The sequence below is a fragment of the Ceratina calcarata genome, unplaced genomic scaffold, assembly GCF_001652005.2.
Source record: "Ceratina calcarata isolate Rehan_Ccalc_2016 unplaced genomic scaffold, ASM165200v1 scaffold9, whole genome shotgun sequence".
Lineage (NCBI taxonomy): Eukaryota > Metazoa > Arthropoda > Insecta > Hymenoptera > Apidae > Ceratina > Ceratina calcarata.
The window spans coordinates 247,797-266,660 of NW_017180367.1; the positions used below are offsets into that span (position 1 = coordinate 247,797).

General features: G+C 47.5%; 1 protein-coding gene across 8 annotated transcripts in view; it reads right to left on the reverse strand.

The window, feature by feature from the left end:
- The window catches only part of LOC108631405 (latrophilin Cirl), a 338,358-nt gene that overhangs the window by 205,201 nt on the left and 114,293 nt on the right, over positions 1-18,864 (reverse strand). For all 8 annotated transcript variants that reach the window (XM_018035309.2, XM_018035310.2, XM_018035306.2 and 5 more), the window contains one exon: positions 7,074-7,196. In XM_018035309.2, coding sequence (XP_017890798.1) covers positions 7,074-7,170 — 97 coding nt within the window. In that variant the 5' untranslated portion in view covers positions 7,171-7,196. The remainder of the gene's footprint in view (positions 1-7,073; positions 7,197-18,864) is intronic.

Sequence of the window (18,864 nt, forward strand, 5' to 3'; positions counted from 1 at the left end):
TAGATCGAGATAAGCGAAATCTCGTTTAAAAACTGCTGGCTTAATTGTAGGCGAGATCTACGCGTTCCTATACGTCGAATTAACGGTCGTCTCGCGTGGTACTTTACTGCGGAGTAAGATTCGAGATATGTCAGCATCGACGGTCAACCTGACCTCGATACATCGATACGGAACCGCGATATTTCAACCGGTTCGTTTTACATCGCTAGCGAGGGCGAGGAGCAACGGGCCAGACAGGAATTTACAAAGCGGTTTAACGAAATTCCCGGCCTGAAGAAGAAACTTCGGTTTAATTTGGCGGGCATTAATGCGCCTGGGAAACTTCGACAGGAAGTTCCAGCCCGCTACCGAGCCACTCTCTTCTCTTGTCTTCTTCCATTTTTCTTCCCCCTCCCCTACGCCCCGTCCCGTTTCCTCACGCTCTCTCCTCTTCTTTCCTTTCTTTTTTATCTCGTCGATCGGTGGAGAAAAAGGCGCGCTTATTAAAAAATCAATAGACCCGAGAGACGCGGAACGAGAGGTTCCGTCACGCCGCGCCGGCAATCTTCCCTTAACGCCCGCGATATTCTCTCGAATTTCATGAAAGCCGATATCGATATTCTCGCCTGCTCTCGCCTTGGCCCTGGTTAAATTCTTCTGCAACGCGACACGCTTCATCCCTTTAGGCACGAAGTTTGTTTGGGCGGCGCGATTAAGCGAACAGGTTTCGCGCTAGATAACTCGTTTACTTAAGAAACTCTATATTTCCGCAAAATTGGTTGTCACGAGGCTAAACACTTTAACGGTGAAATCGATCTCTTTACGTGTACTGTCAATTTAAAAAATCATCCTCTATATATCGTCCCGCGTCTGATTAAAATACGTCGAATTATTGGGAACAGATCTCGAAACGAACGGAAACGCGCTTATTAGTAACTTTAAGACTCAAAGCGAATCGAACACCTCCGAAAAAAAGTTGCTGCCCAGGCATGATTGTGCGCGTGCAAACCAGCGAGGAAACGGCCCGGGGGGAGTGGGTAGTACAGTCGCTTACCCATGAGACCAGGAGAGGCTCTTTTCTCCCTTTGAGGGGGCGAGTCGACTTGACAAAAAGGTCCCGAGCTCGCCTGTATGAATGTTAACGAGAGCGTGATCGGAAAAAAGGTGGAGGAAGAAGCGGAAGAATCTAAAGCAGCGCGCGTAGGGAGATCGAGAGGGATGAGGGTGGGAGGAAAACACCGCCCCCGGCAGGAGGATGAAATGGGAAACGATTTCGAGTGTGTCGACTGTTTTCCATCGATTACCGTGAGAGAGAAGTAGGTCAAGTGTGGGTGAAATCAGAGAAACAGTGGTGGTATCGCGGCGGAGACGAAGAGAGGAAGAAAAGCGACCGAACTCGTACGGAGAAGTGTGTATTAGTGGAGAACAATAGAGCGATCATGCGCGAGTTCGACGAAGATCGTTTTATTATCGTGAACAGCTCCACCCTCGCATTTCGTGCGTCTTAATAAAGCTCCGTTTCTTCCATCCACCCTGTTCGTTGCCATCTCCCTTTCTTGCCCTTTGGCTCTTTGCTGAAAAGTAGCTTGGTTGCCTCCCACCGTGCACGTCTCTTTTTACACACCCACTCCTACGTTCTAAGCCGCCCATTATCCTCCTTTTACTGTGAGCCCATTGACTCGTCGTCGGAAGCAGTTAACACCGGCCAAAAAATAAAGTCGAATGTAAGTACGTAATCCATTAAACAGATAATGCCGACCCTTCTTAAGTCGAACTCCTGATCTATGACAAGTAAGTCGGACGTTGCTACGCGATGCGGAACTCAAAGGCAAAGTCGTGAATCGCGCGAGAGGGAGGATGAGGCCATAAAGAGGATTGTGAAACGCGGGAACAAGAATGCGATGCGTTGGCAGACGCGAGAACGTGGAACAGGGGTGAGGATGAAGGTTGCGCGCCGGGGTGTCTGTCTCGCGACGCTGGAAAGCACGGCTTATTCCGGAGTTATTTTTCACGGGGCGTTGAAAAATTGCCACCACTAAGAAATCGGAAATCGATTAGGTCGCGGATTCCGAGGTGCGGCGAGACTGCTTCGTAAAAAGAGAAACTGATGGGTTGCTTCGCTCGAAAGACACTGGGAGACGAGTACTCTCGCGGAACGAGAGATCGATCTCTCGTGTGTACTCGTTGACAGACTTCTCCTGTGGATTCCATAAAATTAAACGAAGTTCTTTCGAGAACCGTTCGTGGAAACGAAGTTATTCAATGGATATCGAAAGTATGAGGATACTTGTCTGTCACTAATCTGACGTTTCACCGAATGATATTCTACCACGTTCCTGAATCGTGCTGCGATATCGTTCATCTTCCGCTTTCAGAGAACGTAAGCCGTACAGCAAGATCTCGCGTAACGGGCCGAGTCGGCACATCAGCCAGAAAGAAAACTATTTCTCTAACTAAGCCGGCTAACGTGGCGCGAACTATGCCATGACCCCGATAAAAAGGAAACGATAATCCAACGCCGGGCGCTCCGCTCAACGAGCACTCTATGCAAATGTCGGCACCGGGCCAGAGGGCGGCTACGGCCGCGGGGAAGAAGCGAAAGAAGGAAAGCCACGAGGGAGAAACCAGGTGGGGGAAGATTTTCAATTACGGTCAAAAACCAGCGAGAGCGGAGATCCTGCGCGAATAGAAAACAGGTTGAAATAGGACCAAGCCAAGGCTGGAAGCAATTTTTGAAACGATCGTCGTACGAACTGGGTCACGTACGCCGGAAGTAAGCGTCGCGAGAATTAAAATCCTTCTACTACTATTCGCCGTCGAACCACCACCATCGCGCTGAACCGCGTCGAAGAATTCCAGCTGAAAGACTCGCTTTTTCTCTTCTCTGGTCTTATCCCTTCTTCACTTCCTATCCTCTGTCTGCCTGTTTCCTTCTTTCCCCGACTCACGAGACGAAGAAAGCCGGAGGACCACGAGAGACGCGAAGATCACGGCAATCTCTTATTTTCCGCGCGACCGATCCATTCGGCACGAATTGGAAAACGCGAGCGGCAAGAGAACGAAGTTCCACGGCCGCCTGGTGTGCAGCCAGAAGAAGCGGTAACGGCTAGAGCTTGGCCGGGGTGAAGAAACAGGGTAGTGATTCCCGGATTCTGTTCGGTCGTTTTCCATCGCGAAATAAAACTTTTATGACTTCAATTTGAAAAATGAGATCTACATTTAGATTTATTTTAGTAATCAAAATTAATTACGTATACATGTGCATACGTATAATAACGTACAATAGGTATAAACAATAATCAATCAGGTTGTATACGCAGGTCGATCCGACCAGTCAAATATGAAAGGTACATCGAATGAAGCATGATCGCAGTTTTCTCTAATCACAATTTAGTACGCTAGCCTAGTGCGTGTCAGTGATCAGTTAAATTCGCTTCTCAGACAGGTCGTTATTGTCTGAACGGTCAATCGCGAAGAACTCAATGAACTCGACGAAAACACCGTTCAAGGTATAAAGAGAAGAAGAGACGACTAGCGAACTGTGCTCGCACACCGCTCGCACATGATTGGAAATTAGATTAGTCACGTTGAAATGCGCTTCGAACAGCCACTATCGTCGCGTCTGGTCATTGTTACGAGGGTTAAGTCATGACCCACGATACGACGGAAAGAAATCATGGTTCATAATTTTCTCCTCCCTCAATGAAACTTAAAAGGTTATCGAAAAAGGTTGGCAAACTTATAAAAGATCTTGTCAGTGGAAATACCATATTGGACATGTTTATGACAGATCATTCCAAGTTATTCAGGAGCTAATTTCAAATCTTTTTAATATTTCACAAAACGAAAATGGGTTAATTCTTTCATACAGTTAGTTTAATACTAAAAGAAACTTTGCTGTAGCAAATTTAAGTTAAAGCAATTGTGAAAAAATCGAAATAAAATTGATTTCCTCCTTGGCGGTAAGTCTCTATAAATCACGGAAGATTACACGGATTACATGTGCCGACATCCGTGGCGAACGGTTTAATGCAATTTTCTAATCTCGTAAAAAGATGTTTGACGTGAAAAGCCGGGAAGTAAAACTTTAGAAACTCAATTCGCAGCAGGTCCGCGAACCAGTAGTGAGAGAACGGTTGAACGAGTACGGGATAACAGATCAGGAAAAGAGTGAAAAACGTGCCCCTTCCACCCCAAAAGAAGGGAGAACTCGCGGAGGAGAAACAACCGGGGCGAAGCAACGTAATGCGCAGTAAATTGGAGCCACCGTGTGTTGCCGATGTACCACAAATCTTAGACGCTAAGGTTCGCGGCAAGTTACGGTTCCTCGGATTAGCTAGAAAAGCCGGAGGGAGAGACGCGGGTGGAAACGCGCGAGGAGGATCGTGGATTTAGTCGGTACGGGGTTGTTTGGCCAGTCGTTGCCGAACAACGTTGAGCCGGCGCACTTCCGTTTTCAGCTACATGGAACGTTTCTCAACAACGACGCCGACGAACGACCCAGTTATACACCTTATCACCGTGACGCGACGAGACGCTCCGACTCGGAGACAAAGAAAGTTCATGCGAGGTTTGGCTGGAATTTAATGGTAGTTTATCCGACGCCCGTGTTTCTAATTTTGCTCCCACTGATAAGTTCAGTAACTTTGCGAAACTTTATAACATCAATTTGAAACTAATTAAAAGTACGAATTTACATATCAGCATACGCATATGTAATCGAATTCCTTTTTATATTTTAGTTCCCTTCAAAGACCTTAGTAACATATTTTTCTTCTAACGCTTCAGCGGGACATTTGGACAAGAGCCTATTTTGATAAAATGAAACGAGCACTGCAATGAGAAAATACCAAGGAAGGAAACTGTTTTTCCAGAAATGCGATGACGGGCTATTTTTCAGAATTACGGTCAATCGAGCCGCATAATATCGCTGCGAATAAATAAAAGATAAAGTCATTCCTTGTTGGAAACGGTCACGTCACGGTCATTCCCGACTCTTTATCTACTTGCCGCCATTTTTCTCCGACCGTACCTTTCCCCGGCGCAGCTGCGAAGTCCAGAACTGCGGCCAAAGCCGCCTGAGCCGTCGATCACACAATGCCAGAAATTTCGATTTATCTATCTCCCACGGATTCCCTTCGTCTTCGTTTGTCGACGTACGCGTACGGGTTTCTCTCGAACTGTTCGAAGGGTAACGAGCCCGTGATACGATGGAGCGAAGGGCGGAACGGTGGAAACGCGGGGACGGTTCCGCGCGGATTACGAGCACCGAAGTGTGTGATAATCGCCAAGGAATAGAGAGAAACTCTTCTCTCGCCCCTTTTACTCTCCTTTCTCGACCCCTCGCAACTTGAAATCGCTCTCGACACAGCCGCTCGTTAATGCTTGGTTTCGCTCCGGCGTGTGTGTGCAACACGCGTTCCGAAAACTTCGGCATCGTTGCATAACCAACCGGCTACCCACTGTTTTTGAGACGCGGTTCTTTCCCCGGGTAGTTCATTTAAAAGATTCATAAAACCGGAAGATACTTCATATTATGGTTTCAGAAGAAATTGAATAAATATAAATAAATTGGTAAACGAGTTTATCAAAGAAAAATACGATGAATTGAAATTAATGAAGTATGAAGTCTTTCATCTCGATACTCACGAGATTTAAATAGTAGGATCAAAAAATGCACGCGAAAATATGTATAGATAGAAAAACTGTTTTATATCTGATAATTGAAACTGGTTGCGACACATGACTGATTGATAAGTTGATCTCGTGTATGCAACCGCAGACTGATTTCTGAATAATTTGTAGGAAACGTTAAGTGCTGCTTTCATTAGAACCGTATTACGATAAACAAGTTCACCGTAAAAAGCCACCCCACGTTTTCCATAAATTAAAACACGTTCCTTCCTACGTTACTACCCTCGTTAATCCAGAGAGACTGAATTATAGATCGCACACAGATGCACACTCACCGAGAAGCCGTATAAGTATACATCTGCTGCGATATTTTTCCAAATATTTAACCACAGTTACCCCCACGTCGCGTGTTTGTCCTCTAATTACATCGCGGCCCCAGCAAACACGCCGCAGTCTATTCTTCCCGCAACAATATCACTTCACACGCGGCTTCTCCTAAATCGATTAACGCGAGGAACGAGTTAATTCACTATGTGACGTTCCGCACACACACATACACACGGACGGAGGACCTCCTGAACTGCTAGAGTCCTTCTTCTGGGCCGTTTCCTAAGGGTCCTTCGAACAGTCGAAGGGACGATCTTCGCCGCGATAATAGAATCTAGCAGGACGCGCAGTTTACACAACGACCAACTGAGGCTACTTCCATCCTCGTTATTAAACACACCGTGTTTGCTTTCTGATAAATGTTTCAACGGTCAACCGGCAAGCGTGGCCGGCTGCGGTTTCACCCCGACCGGATATGCAGTGCACCAGAGTCCCGCCCTTCTCGCTACCGGTCAGACATCGTGTCGCGTCGCTCGAAAATCCACCCACGCGCGTTGTTGCGCAATGCTACTACGCGTGCCACACATATTTACACTCGACGACTGTTCTTATATCCGGTAACATTTCGAACATATTTAAATCGGTAAGTCATTGAGTAATACGAATAACTTGTATAATAAATGGGCAAATGAAAAAGAAAAAGAAAAAAGAACGAAGTACACGGAATTGTAGAAAACTGGCATGGGACATGAATGCGAATTCTTTGTTGATAAAAGTTTCAGGTGTTTGTGTTTCATAACACATGGTATCCGGACCCGTTAAATATTTCCTTCTTACCAATTATCCGCATGCAGCAAAGCGAAAGCGTCGACCACGTCTCTTTCGAGCTCTCGCGTACAAACTTTCGTCCACTCGAAACCTCGCGTTCGGCTCGAGGGCAGTAATTTTTCACGGGCACCTCGAGCACCGACACGATCTCGGTGCAACGCGTAAATATTCGCGCAGCTACCTGCTCCACTTGGGGGACGCTTAATTGGCACAAGGACAGAAGCCGGCATACCCGCGTGGACAGGTCGCCGGTTTCGAATCGACGCTCCTGTTGGAATCGTAAAACACTGCAACTTGCCACTCACCTATATTTCGCGCCGCGACGGTACAACCGCTGGTTAGGAGCCACGCAAACACCAGGCCACTGAGTAGACCTTTCCGTCGACCCTTGCGGCACTCCATCGTGAAGTTCCGAGCTCCGACTACGCCTGAAAACAGAACAACCGCCATCGTTAGTGAGAGTGAAAGTAATTGCTACCGAGAGCAGTACAACCAACTTGGCACCGACCGAGCACACCGATTTTTCGTTTGAACGTTTGCCGGGAACGAACATCCCCCTGAACTAGTCGGAGCCGATTCGTGAGGGTTGCAACGCTTTATGAGCTTATTACTGTGATCAACCATTCAAAAAGTTGTTTAGCTTCTAATTAAATATTATGAGAAGTACCATTTTTCCAAAATATGTGGTGAACATGACAAAGTCGATGGTAGTAAAAAATATAACGTTTTCTCTCCGATCCATTCGAGACCATCACGTCTCTTCGCTCCTCACGTAATACCGCGTGTTTACGCGCATTCGACACACATGGTGCACGCTTTTTTTTTTACATCGTGATTTAAACATGTCAGTGAAATCCTTCTGTCGCGCGGTATTACCGAAGGAAAACATGTTATCCTATGCGATTCCGCGGTTAATCCAGCTGCAGCACCTGCTCTCCTGTCGCCACTGAAATTTCCAGCGATGACGACGACGCGACGCATCGTCGCACCGTCTGGAATTCTTTTTTCAAAGAATGACGCTCGTCGCCATCCGCTATCGCGTTTTGTTTCAAATACCCCCGAAATTCTTTTCACTTGCCGCTCCACCAAACTCGCATTGTTGACGGCAAAGCGCTATAAAGTGACCTAATTCGAACAAAACGAGCGAAACGAACGTGCGCAAAGGGGGAAAGAGTGCGCTGCTCGCAAGTGTTCACGGGCCGACCTCGCGGTGGTTAGGCGAAAGCGAGCCGAACGCACGTTGCGCACGCAGTGAATGTGGGTTAACGAAGGCAAAAAAGGAAAACAGTTTTCGCATCAGCGTTTCGGCATTTAGCCGGCGCCGTACAATAGGACGCCGCGCGCCGTCGAATGAAAAACATTCGAGCCGACGCGAGTCGAATCGAAGAGGAATAGAGAGGAGGAATATAGAAAACGGAATGAAACGAAACGAACGGGCACGGCGTTGCGCGGGACTAAAGAGAAAAAGGGTTCCGAAAACAGAGGGACGGAAATAGAGCACGGCAACGCCAATTCCGTGTTTTCATCCCGCTCGCGCTTTTCTCGAACCCTCGTGCAGCCGGAATTAATTCGGAGAATCTACCGACCTATAATGAATCACAAAAAAAATCGAGCTAATTGACATATTAAAAACAATTTTTATCTGCACCTGTGGTACAAATAGACAATAAAAATGTGGGCCTAACGTCTTTAAAGTACGTGACGCTCGGAGTGACTACTATTTCGACAGTCATATTTGTCATTTGACTGGGTCTATCAAAATGTAAACTTCGATAAGCACCTGACATTACACGAAACACCACGTGTATAAATCTTCGGCGCCATTCCCACGTCACGCAGGAGCAGGAGCCGCACAGTACGGTCAGATTTACATGGGACCGCGTAACGATGCAGTTCGCAAACGGAGCACGATCGCGTGGAAGCGTTCAAAGGGGCTAACGACCGGTATATCTGGAGCGGTGCCAGTGGTCGAGCGACACAACGCCGTTACGAGTGCAACCAGAACCGCGTGAATTTTTCCAACGAGCCTAATTAAGTCGCGTGGCGGTCTTCTCCGCTTTGTTTCCCTTCGCAGCGTCGGCCGCGTCCACAAACCCGACTCGTTGGACAACGGGTGTCCCCCCTTACTCCGTCTCCCTCGTTCTCTTTCCCGTTACCATTCAATGGCGGTTAATACGAGCCGGCAGGATAAACGCGCAATCGCCCAGCACCGTGATTATCGTGGAAACATCTGTAAACTCCCGTAGAAACAATGATAATTGAATGCAACGGAGGACGCGCGCTCGGTCTTCGGAGTTTTGCACGTCGAAGCGCGCGCAACGCACACGTCCGATGCATTACGCATAATTAATCCGACGATGCTTATCTTTTCTAACCTTGTACCCCGCGCGCGCGTCCGCGTTCACTGCGTGAATAGAAACCATCGACCGCGCGCGACTCTTCTTTCATCGGCGCTGCGCGGGGACTCCACTGCATTACGCGTTGTGCGCTAACGCGTCCACGAACCGTACTTTTTTTCATTATCGTCGTGCTGTTTGTTTGCGGATTTTCTCGCTGATTCATGGGTGAAAATGAACAGTGTGAGATTATAGTTGTATCGTGCGACAAATTCGGAATTGTGAGTTATTAAAAAACGCGGTGAATTTTTTAATCCGGATAACTCCAACCAATTAATAGAAATAGTAGATTCGAGGTAAAATCAATTTGAAACTTATAATAATAAATATCTCATGAGTAATAAGACCAACTGTACAAGTAACTTATGTGAATTAGAAGACAAAGTGAAACCTCTCCGCCCGATAAGAGAACGTATTCTAAAGTTTCAGCAACTGCGCACAGTCATCGATTAAGCCAATAAAAATTGCGAATTCGCGCAGCCTCGCAAACATTATTGTTCGCCCGGAGCTAATTACATTCCCACGGGCGCGCGTATTTGCACCACCGCTACGATAATTACGATAAACCCGATGACAACGCGATTCCCATCTCTCGGAAGTTTGCCGTGCGCTGAGCGCTGTGTACGTACTACCACTGCCTACCTATCCGATACACAATTGGACGCTGCCTAGGCGCGCAGCGTAATCTCGCGTGCAGCCGATTTTTGCCAACTGAACGCGACTTCCATGGAAACTACCGGCTGGGATCTCCCTAGCACAAATTTTTGAAGATCGGTAATCGAGTTCTCCGAGTCCGATTTGGCTCCGCAGAACGCATTCCCGCGACGTTGCGCACAGAAATAATTCTAAGAATCCCACCACCGCTTTATCGGCTCGAAGAATCGTTTCGTTGCGTTCCAATTCGCAGTCCGATCGCCACGAGAGAAACGAAGGAAGAAGCATGCTCTTTGTAGTGCTTTACGTCTGGTTAATGACGTGTGCGGCAGGAAGTGACGAAACTTCCACTAGTTCTGTTGTCTTTACCTTCAGAACAGCTTGTCGTACATTCAATGTTGATTTGTTGCTTAATTTGTTGAATTTTCGGTTGAGAATGTTTCAATACTAACAATAACGGCGCAAATCGAATTAGTCGGGACGAACCACACGTGACCATAACAAAATACCAATTTACTCAGTGAGGTTTCGGGAAATTGTACAAGCCAGCAAACTAGAATGCGGTTGATAATACGGGATGAGAATTCAATCGCTATAACACAGATGATGGACAAGAATAATTCGCACTCAAAATTGTTTTGCATTCGGGGTGATGACGATTGCCACAGTAACTCCGGGCCGTTTTGTCTCTACGATTTCGTGACGACCTCGCCGGGCACGCGGAAGCTTCGTTGTTCCAGGCGCGAAACCGCGCGTTAATCGAAGGGGAGAGATGCTCGCGAAATTATTTGTTGAAAATCACATTATCGGGCAGCGGCCTGACCGCGGATTTGCAGCTTTCAATTTTACACCCAGACGCATTTTAATGCGGCCGCGGAAACATCGAACGAGCGCGGTCGCCGCTCGTTCCCCCGTGCAATTAAAAATAATTGCGTGTTCGCGTGCCAAGCGAAATGCACGCGGGCTCGCGAACTCGTGGTTCCAGCCGTCTGCATGATGAGTTTTGTTTTCGCCTACGTTAGAGGAGAGAGACGCACCGTGATGCGTTCCATTAGCCAGTTGTACTCTGTGTATGGCATTTGATAGTTTGGAAGGATATCGAAATAATGAACGCGGCTCGTTGCGCAATCCGCGATGCTCTTGAAATTGTTTGATGGATTTTGAGTATATCGCGAAACAGCATGGTACAGCGGAACGGATAGACGCGATCCGTATCGCTTGGTAGGTTGCATCGAATGGCCGACGGGTTGTTCGAAATATTTGCCTAACGAGCGAAAGCCACGAGCTAGTGCTTCACTACCACAATAGAGGGAGAATTAAACGGATTTTCAGCCAGTTCCGCGTTTAACGACAGTCGCTTAAAAGCAGAGCCTGTGCGAGCGAGCGAGCCACCAATGCCGCCACCACCATCCCCCTCAGTACTCAGTTTCCCTTTTCCTTGCCCTTTTGTTTATTCGTTCGCGTCGCATAAACGGTCACAGCCATAATGGCCCGACAAACATAAGAATTACCGTCTCCGCGGCATGCACCGGGGACATAAAATTGTGTGCGGGTCGAGCTGCACGATTTACTTTCGGCTCGGAGTTGCAAATGAATCTTTGTCGCCGAGCTTTCTCTTTCTTTCGTTTGATACGGCCACCATCGTGTATTGTACGTGGCGTGCGAATGGCGAAACGACGCAGCCTGATGCGTGCACTGGTGCAAAAACTTCGCGGCTTTATTCGCACTGCGGTACAACTGTCTCGCGTATTATAAGAATAATTGTTCTCTCCGGTCGGGCCCCGATTGTTTCGCCTATCCCGATTTTCTCCTTTGCCACTTTGAAACTGTCGAGACTTCGCCCCCCTCTGCGCGACGCGGACGGAATACAGAAAAGTCAACACGTTCTCGCGAGCTAACAATCGTACCGGCTAACTAATACACGCGCTTTGCATACAATAAGTTACCAGCTACCGTTTTTGTTCCTCATGGTAATGGAGCCGAGTCCTCCAATCTCTAACTTCAATGGCATAGAAATTACAGCTCTTGTCTTCTAACTTTCGTATTTAACCGTCAACTGGGTCATGAACCACCTAAGAGGTTCCCTCGAAATTAAAATGAAATCTGACGATCCACGATATTTTGTTATACCATAGTGCGTCATGAATATGAAGACCTTGGCTGCTGAGGAATTTAATTTCAAAGCATAGAACTCGAGACACACTTCGCGTTGTTTCTGACATCAGATTCGCGGCAACGCAAATCGCGGCGGCAGCCAGAAGAAGGCCTTCCCATCGCGTAAATGGGACGCGTGTCTTTCCGCCGCCGACGACGCGACGCGGACGTCCGCCGTTCCGTCTTCCCGGCATGGCATAGCGTCTTTCTTTTGCTGCGTCGCATCGCGTCGCGGTGCGCGGCGTTTATGCACGTCACGGAACTCGAGCTGCCAGGCGCGTGCACGTGCACCGCCGCAGAAAGCTGCGGGAGGACAATTGGGAACGGGGTCACGTCAGGGGACGAGATAGAACGGAATAAAAAGGAGTTGCATCCCGTGCGGGATGTATTGCGACTAAATTTTATTTTTACATGGAAAACCTGCCGAGATATCGCGGCAAGAACAAATGTTGAACTGTCTAAACAGAATCTAGTACGTGAACCTTTTCGTTCGACGCTGTTCTGCCATGAGGGACTGAATTTTGAAAAAACATCAAACGATCCGAAAAAATTTCGGTAAAATTTTCCAGACGGCGTGTCAGTTTGCGTACCGTGATGCCTTTATTTAGCGAAGATCGGAGTAGAACTGGAAACGGAGTAGGGAAAGGAGAAATTCTTGTCGAGATTGGCGGCCAAGAGGTGCAAGACGAGCGGGAAAGGGCGAAGCGCGTCATTTGAGTGGCACGAGGGAGCGACACGATGGAATTTCAGAAATCGCGCTTGACATTTTCGCTCGCATCAGAATATAACCGTCCCTTCGTAGCTCACCCCCATTACACTGCTACCCCAAGTGCCATGCACTTTCGTTGCAACCTTCTATTTTCACTCGCGAAAGCATCGTCAACGTCCCTTCTGTTAACTCGTCTCGCACGAAGTGATAGAAACACGATGGAATTTATCGAATTAAGTACGCTACGGCGATTGAGTAAGTAAAATTTTCAAAAGGAGAACACTTGAGAATACATTTCAAGATCAACAATATTAACACTGAATTTACCAAAATTGGATTCTGATACTTCTCGTAGTAGCGAATTTACGTCGTTTCTCCTCGTGTTCCTTTTACCTGATTGCACGGCTCCAGTAGAGCGCGCGATTCCTTTCGTCGGTAGTAGGAAATCGACAGTCTGAAAATATGATCGCCCGGATTCAAGAGAAACGAAAAATTTAGTAGACGACAAGTCGGTGACCGGTTTTCGTTTCAAACAGTACCAACCCGAGAGTCCGTACGTATCAGAAATCGGATGTTTTCGCTGGCGGCGCACAAATGAAAACTGCAAAGTGCTGTACTCGATTATCGAAGTGGAGCATTTTCTGGACCGGACAGAACGCGATCTCCAGGACCCTATTTTATTGTCCTTTCACCGCGCCCGAGACTGTCGTTGCGATACGGTTCCGGAAGAATGTATTAGGGTCAGATGATTTCGCGAATCGGCGGAACGTTTTCGCAGCGGAATGAATAGGTACGTCGAGATGAGATAACCTTTTTGAAAAGCTCGCTGCGTTTTTTTCCCCGAGAAGAATATCCCCTTTATACCGCTTCTGGCACGTTTCGAAGCACGAGACGCGAATTAACCAGCGGAGTGCACCGAAAACGCGGTCACGAGAGGCGGGAACCGCAACGTAAAAAAAGCGTCGATTCGTTCCGCGAGCTGCGTCGTCGTTTGTGTCGCAAACAAGCGAGCGGGGTATCGCAAGGGGATGGACGTGAAATACTTGCGGGCGGACACCGTGAAGCGCTGATAATTTCAAAAGGAACGTTGCGCTGCAAGCAGAGGTAAAAAAAAAAGAAGTACGTGGAAGATACGAAACAAGGCGAGGTAGGATAAACGTGCGACATAGCGAGAGATCGTTTTCGCTACGAGTCAATGGTGAAATGCTCCAGGTTCCGAAGTGGTCGAGCGTCGCGCGCCAGCGAAAATAAATAGAATCGAGGTACCCGCACGAAAAGAAGGACGAGACAAAGAAACAATTAAAAGAATATACGCCGCTCTCTCGAGACGAAATAATTAAACTCGCTCCTGTCAACGAGTTTATCGTCCCGGCGCTCTCATTCTGCTCGTTAAACAACGACTCCACTCTACAAAGGCGAATCGCTGATACGAAATATTACCATCCACACAAGTATTTAACTTCTTCTATACGTACCATTATACGTAAGTCGTGATACTTTTTTCTTTTAATAATTTTCAGGTATACCGTGGCTTAGTTAGTGAAAATCGTATAATATTGCCTAGAGGAGAAAAAGTGGGTAAACGGATCCGGATTGATACAAACGGCGAGGGGGTATCCTAGCGTTAAGGAAAATATTACCAGAGAGCCGGAGCAATGGGACGAAAAAAGGAGATAACGATTGTATTATTCGACCCCTTTTAGAAAATTCCGCCCGATCCCCGTGTTCCGCGTACGCGATCCAGGCTTTGAGCTCCTACTCGACGGAACGAGGGCTCACTTTTCACTTAAGAACGCCAAGGGTTGCCTCCCCATTTCTTCCTCTCTGTAACTGCCCGGCATTATTCGTTATTACCGCGTGCGTGATGCGAGGCAGGGTAAAACGGTATCGTCGATAAATCTCGGTGAGTCAAGTCCGGCAGAGACCGGCCAGATAAAGTCCAAACTGGATATACGAGCACGAAGGAGAAAGAGAATCTCGCGCTCATCGTGCCAGCAGGATTCTTCTCCTGTTTCTCCGGTTCGGTCCATCCGTAGCTATATAAGATTTCCGCTGGGACAGTAGCCGCCGGAAGTCGACGGAGGCCTATGGAGCCAGTGTGAAAAAAGAAAGGAGCTTAAAGTATAGTAATCAAGAGAGAAAGCGTGAACTTTTAGTGATACGAGCAGTCGTTCGCTCCGACAATGACGAAAATAAACCCACTCTTTCCCGTTTATATTCCTACTTCTAAAACTATTTTAAAAATACCAGACATATACATTTTCTATTGAATCCAATGACTCGTTTTACGCTGCAATTTGTATTTGTACTTTGACTACTGGATTCGGGCTGGATTGTTAGATTGGGATTAAAGACCCTATACGCATTCTATACGAGATTAGTGTAAATCTGAGATTAAGGACCCTATCCATCCCATTTCGAAGTTCATTTCCAATAGACGTCGATTGTAATGAGTCGATACTAATCGCCGGGATTCCCGTATGAATAGGAAACAACGCGACGCGATGCCGAGACGGGCTCGCATACTCCCGGGTTCCGCGCGATAAATCCTTGGGAACAAGGTCTATTCCGCGTTACATCTAATGATTCCGGTTCACCGGCTCCCTCTTGTTCTGAACGCGACATTAACCCCGTCAGCATTATATGGTGCGTCTGAATGGCAGTAACGATTCCCTTAAAACAATTTATGCGCATTGATTAATAGGATAAAGCTCTCGAGAGCTGTGGACTCGAGAAGGGAATGCCGGGCCGCGCCGTGGAGCGATAGGGCGAGGTATCGAGTATACGCAGTGCGAAATGCAAGGGACCGTGAAGCCATCAATTTAAATGCGCATTGGCGCAGGACCGGTAGTCGGCGGGCTTAAATTCGGCAGTACGTAAAGACTTGGAGATCTTACGGGGTCCAAAGTATTAACGGAAATGCGAAAAACTTTTAATCTACTTTGGTGAGCGTCTTCATCCTGCGCGAAGAAGATGAAATTCATTATGGCCACTCATAATCCGAAAGTATAACTTTTAGCTGAAACTCAGATCCATATACATTATGAATCTTAGACGCGTCAACCAATAATGGTGTGAGGCGATAAACATCGCTTATCGAATTCTTCCCGAACCTCGATATTCCTTGGATCAAATTAAGTCTTGACGCTATAACAAATTAGATAAACGTTCTCAATTGAATTTCTGGCAGAATCAGGTTGCGCGGGACCTGTCCCCTGTTTTCGAAAACAATGATCTGCAGTATTGCGGTTACGTGCAGGAGAGCGCGATACAACTCGATACGCGGTAACCGGGGAAAACCAGTAATGTGTACACGGCACGGTTCCGTGAACACACACACGAGCTGCGGGGGCGTATGAAAGCTCCGAAAAGCAGAACTGCATTACAGGTCTGCCTGTGCCTGCCTCTGCAACGGTGGCGGCCGGGCGCAGTTGCATTAACTCCGCTCACACGTGCAAGCGCCGAGAGGGCAAACACGCCCGGCCCCGACGAATTTTATGGAGCCCCTTTTTTCGACCGCGATCCGCTAATTCCCGTTGAATTCTCTCCCCTATCGCCCCCCTTACGACCGTCCCGTTTCGCGCCGTTAAATCGGTAAATTATTCCTACAATTCTTTCGGCTCCTTCCTTTCACGCTTTCTTTGCTTCTAAACCCTCTCTCTTTCGTTTAGAAACGAATTGCTTACTAGTCGTACTTGAGAGCTTCATCCAATTTCCTTTCGCTTGCTTTTGATTTCTATTAGTTCAGATGGTTTACGGAGGTTGTTCAAGACTCCCGGGGATCTGGCTTAAATTAACCCTTTTAGCTGACTCGAGTCCCGTCCAAAGCCCGTAATCGTTTGCTAGGGTAGATTAGACACAGTTGAATTACTCGCAATCCAGGTACTCGAATACCATTAAGATACAAAATATGATATGAAGGATGAAAATTTTCATTAGATGTATCGGTACACGAAATGCGTGGCATGTCGATAGGCCCTAATGAAACGGTCTTATCCCTCGGCGCGTTCGCTCCGCACCCTTGTTCGTCGTCGAGGGAGCGACGTTAGATCGGAGATAAGATACGAGAGAAACGCGCGTATCGAATCGTGTCGAACAAATAATTCGGCAAAGTTGTTTCGGCCGGTACAAAGAGGAGAGGAGCGCGAGCCAAGATGAAAGAGACTGGATAAACGAAGGTTAAACTGAGAGGATAAGATGAAAAGACGCCGTGGAACGAGGGAGACGAAGCGGGCGAAGAGGGAGAGAGAGAGAAAGACAGTGTGTATGGTACACGTCGAGAGCATAGTAGGGTTATTAATTCTGGGACGGTGGCAGTGGCGTGACAAAGCCATCTGGCGTAATGGGCTTTCACTCGAGCCGATTACAAGCTTGCGGGCGAGAAAGAGAGAAACTAAAGCGGGCTCTCGCTAGCGAAGATCAACCTCTCGCAAACGTGGAGAAAAGATTGCTGCAAACGCGATTACACGCCGTCCACCAGCAAATCGAATATTCGCTTTCTACGGTCGGCATCGAGGAGCTATCGTCCGCAGGTGGAAAACGATTTCTGCCAATTCTCGATCGTCGAAGCCCGATTGTCTCTCCGGCAATCTCGCGAGATTACAATGTAGCGAGACGACTCGATCTGGTTTTGTTTGGCTGACGGCTGAAAGTTCCCGCTGCCTCGCCTCGTTCCGATTCCGCAGAAACGGGTCTGTTAACTGGAAGAAATCCAGGCAATCCGCGCTGCGTTCGAGAATCTATCGAAACGATTATAACGCGCGGTGGTAGATGTGATCTGTAACTCAGCCGGTTCGATCGACGGTAAATTGATGCCCATCTCTGCGGTCCGCGGCGAGCTGCGGTTTTGATTTGCAACCGGCAAATGGAATCACGCGTCTTCGGTGGCGTCTCGGGCCCCCGCCCATTCACGGCGATTTTCAATGCTGCACATCCTGTCTCCACGAATCCATCCAAAAGAAACAGGAAGCCGCGTAATCAAATCAATTGCGCGTCCCGCGAAACCCTTCTTCTCCCGACGCGGATCGATCGGTTGCCTTCCACTTTTTCATTTCTCACAGCGCCGTTTCCCCTCCTTCGAGGGTACAACGAAACATTTATTGATAATCGTACCAACGAAAGAGATTTTTGTTCTCTACGATCTGGCTCTGTACTTTCATCCCATGCAATAATGTTGCGCGTTACAAGAAAATGCTATTTGGTTAGAGCGCAATGGCAAGTTTATCGCTCAGCTAGTAAAACTGAGATTGCAGTGCGCCGTTTTTATCTTCGATAAAGTATTTTTTGTTCTGATAAATATTCAACATACTCGACGAAATTATTATCCGGTAATGGTGGCATGATTGACATGTAAATCGTAAAATATCCTGTTGTGTTCATGACAGGATATCATTAAGTCTATTTACCCCGGGGATAATCTTGGTGTATCACACCTATGTACCGAGCAATAACTGTCCGATGATAGCTGGAGTTAATTAAGTAAGCCGTTAAGGATGTACTGCAAAATGCGGAAATTTATATTTCCTAGGCTAGCAAACTTAAAACGAGGAAAAGGATACACCCATGCACGTCAATTATATAATATGTATATGCGACTAACTATCATAGTTTTCGTATTAAACCTGTCCAGTGTGAACAATTTAATAGGTATCTGATCATCCTGCCAGTGTACTTCCAGCTGGAACAATTTTTTCAGACAGATGCAACCAGCATAAACTGGCGATGATGGAACTGCCGAAAATTTTGTTTTTCCACCCGTGGAGAAATCACGGGGGTCGAAGAAGCGGTGGCGGGTGCGAAATGAGAGGGCGAAACGCGGGATCGGAGGTGGTAGGAGACAGAAAGTGGAGGCAGACGCCGGAAAACGCGAAGTAACCAGGGACCACCGACCACTTTGCGTAATTACCAGCTATCCTGCCAGGACCGTACTATTTAATCGGGCTAAAGTGCAACCCCGGCTCTCTCCTTCTTGCTTCCTTCTACCCCTTTTCCTAACAACCTTCATCGTCGCGTCTCTCTCTCGACCTTCCATCGCGAATTTTACTGCCCCTTTCTCTCCGACTGGTACGATCTTCAGCGATGTGGCACATGGGTAGCAGCCCGAAAAAAGCAGGAAGATCGAAAAGTACAGGGTCTTCGTTCGTACGAGCGATGCTCAAATATTTGTGCGGGAAAATGATATTT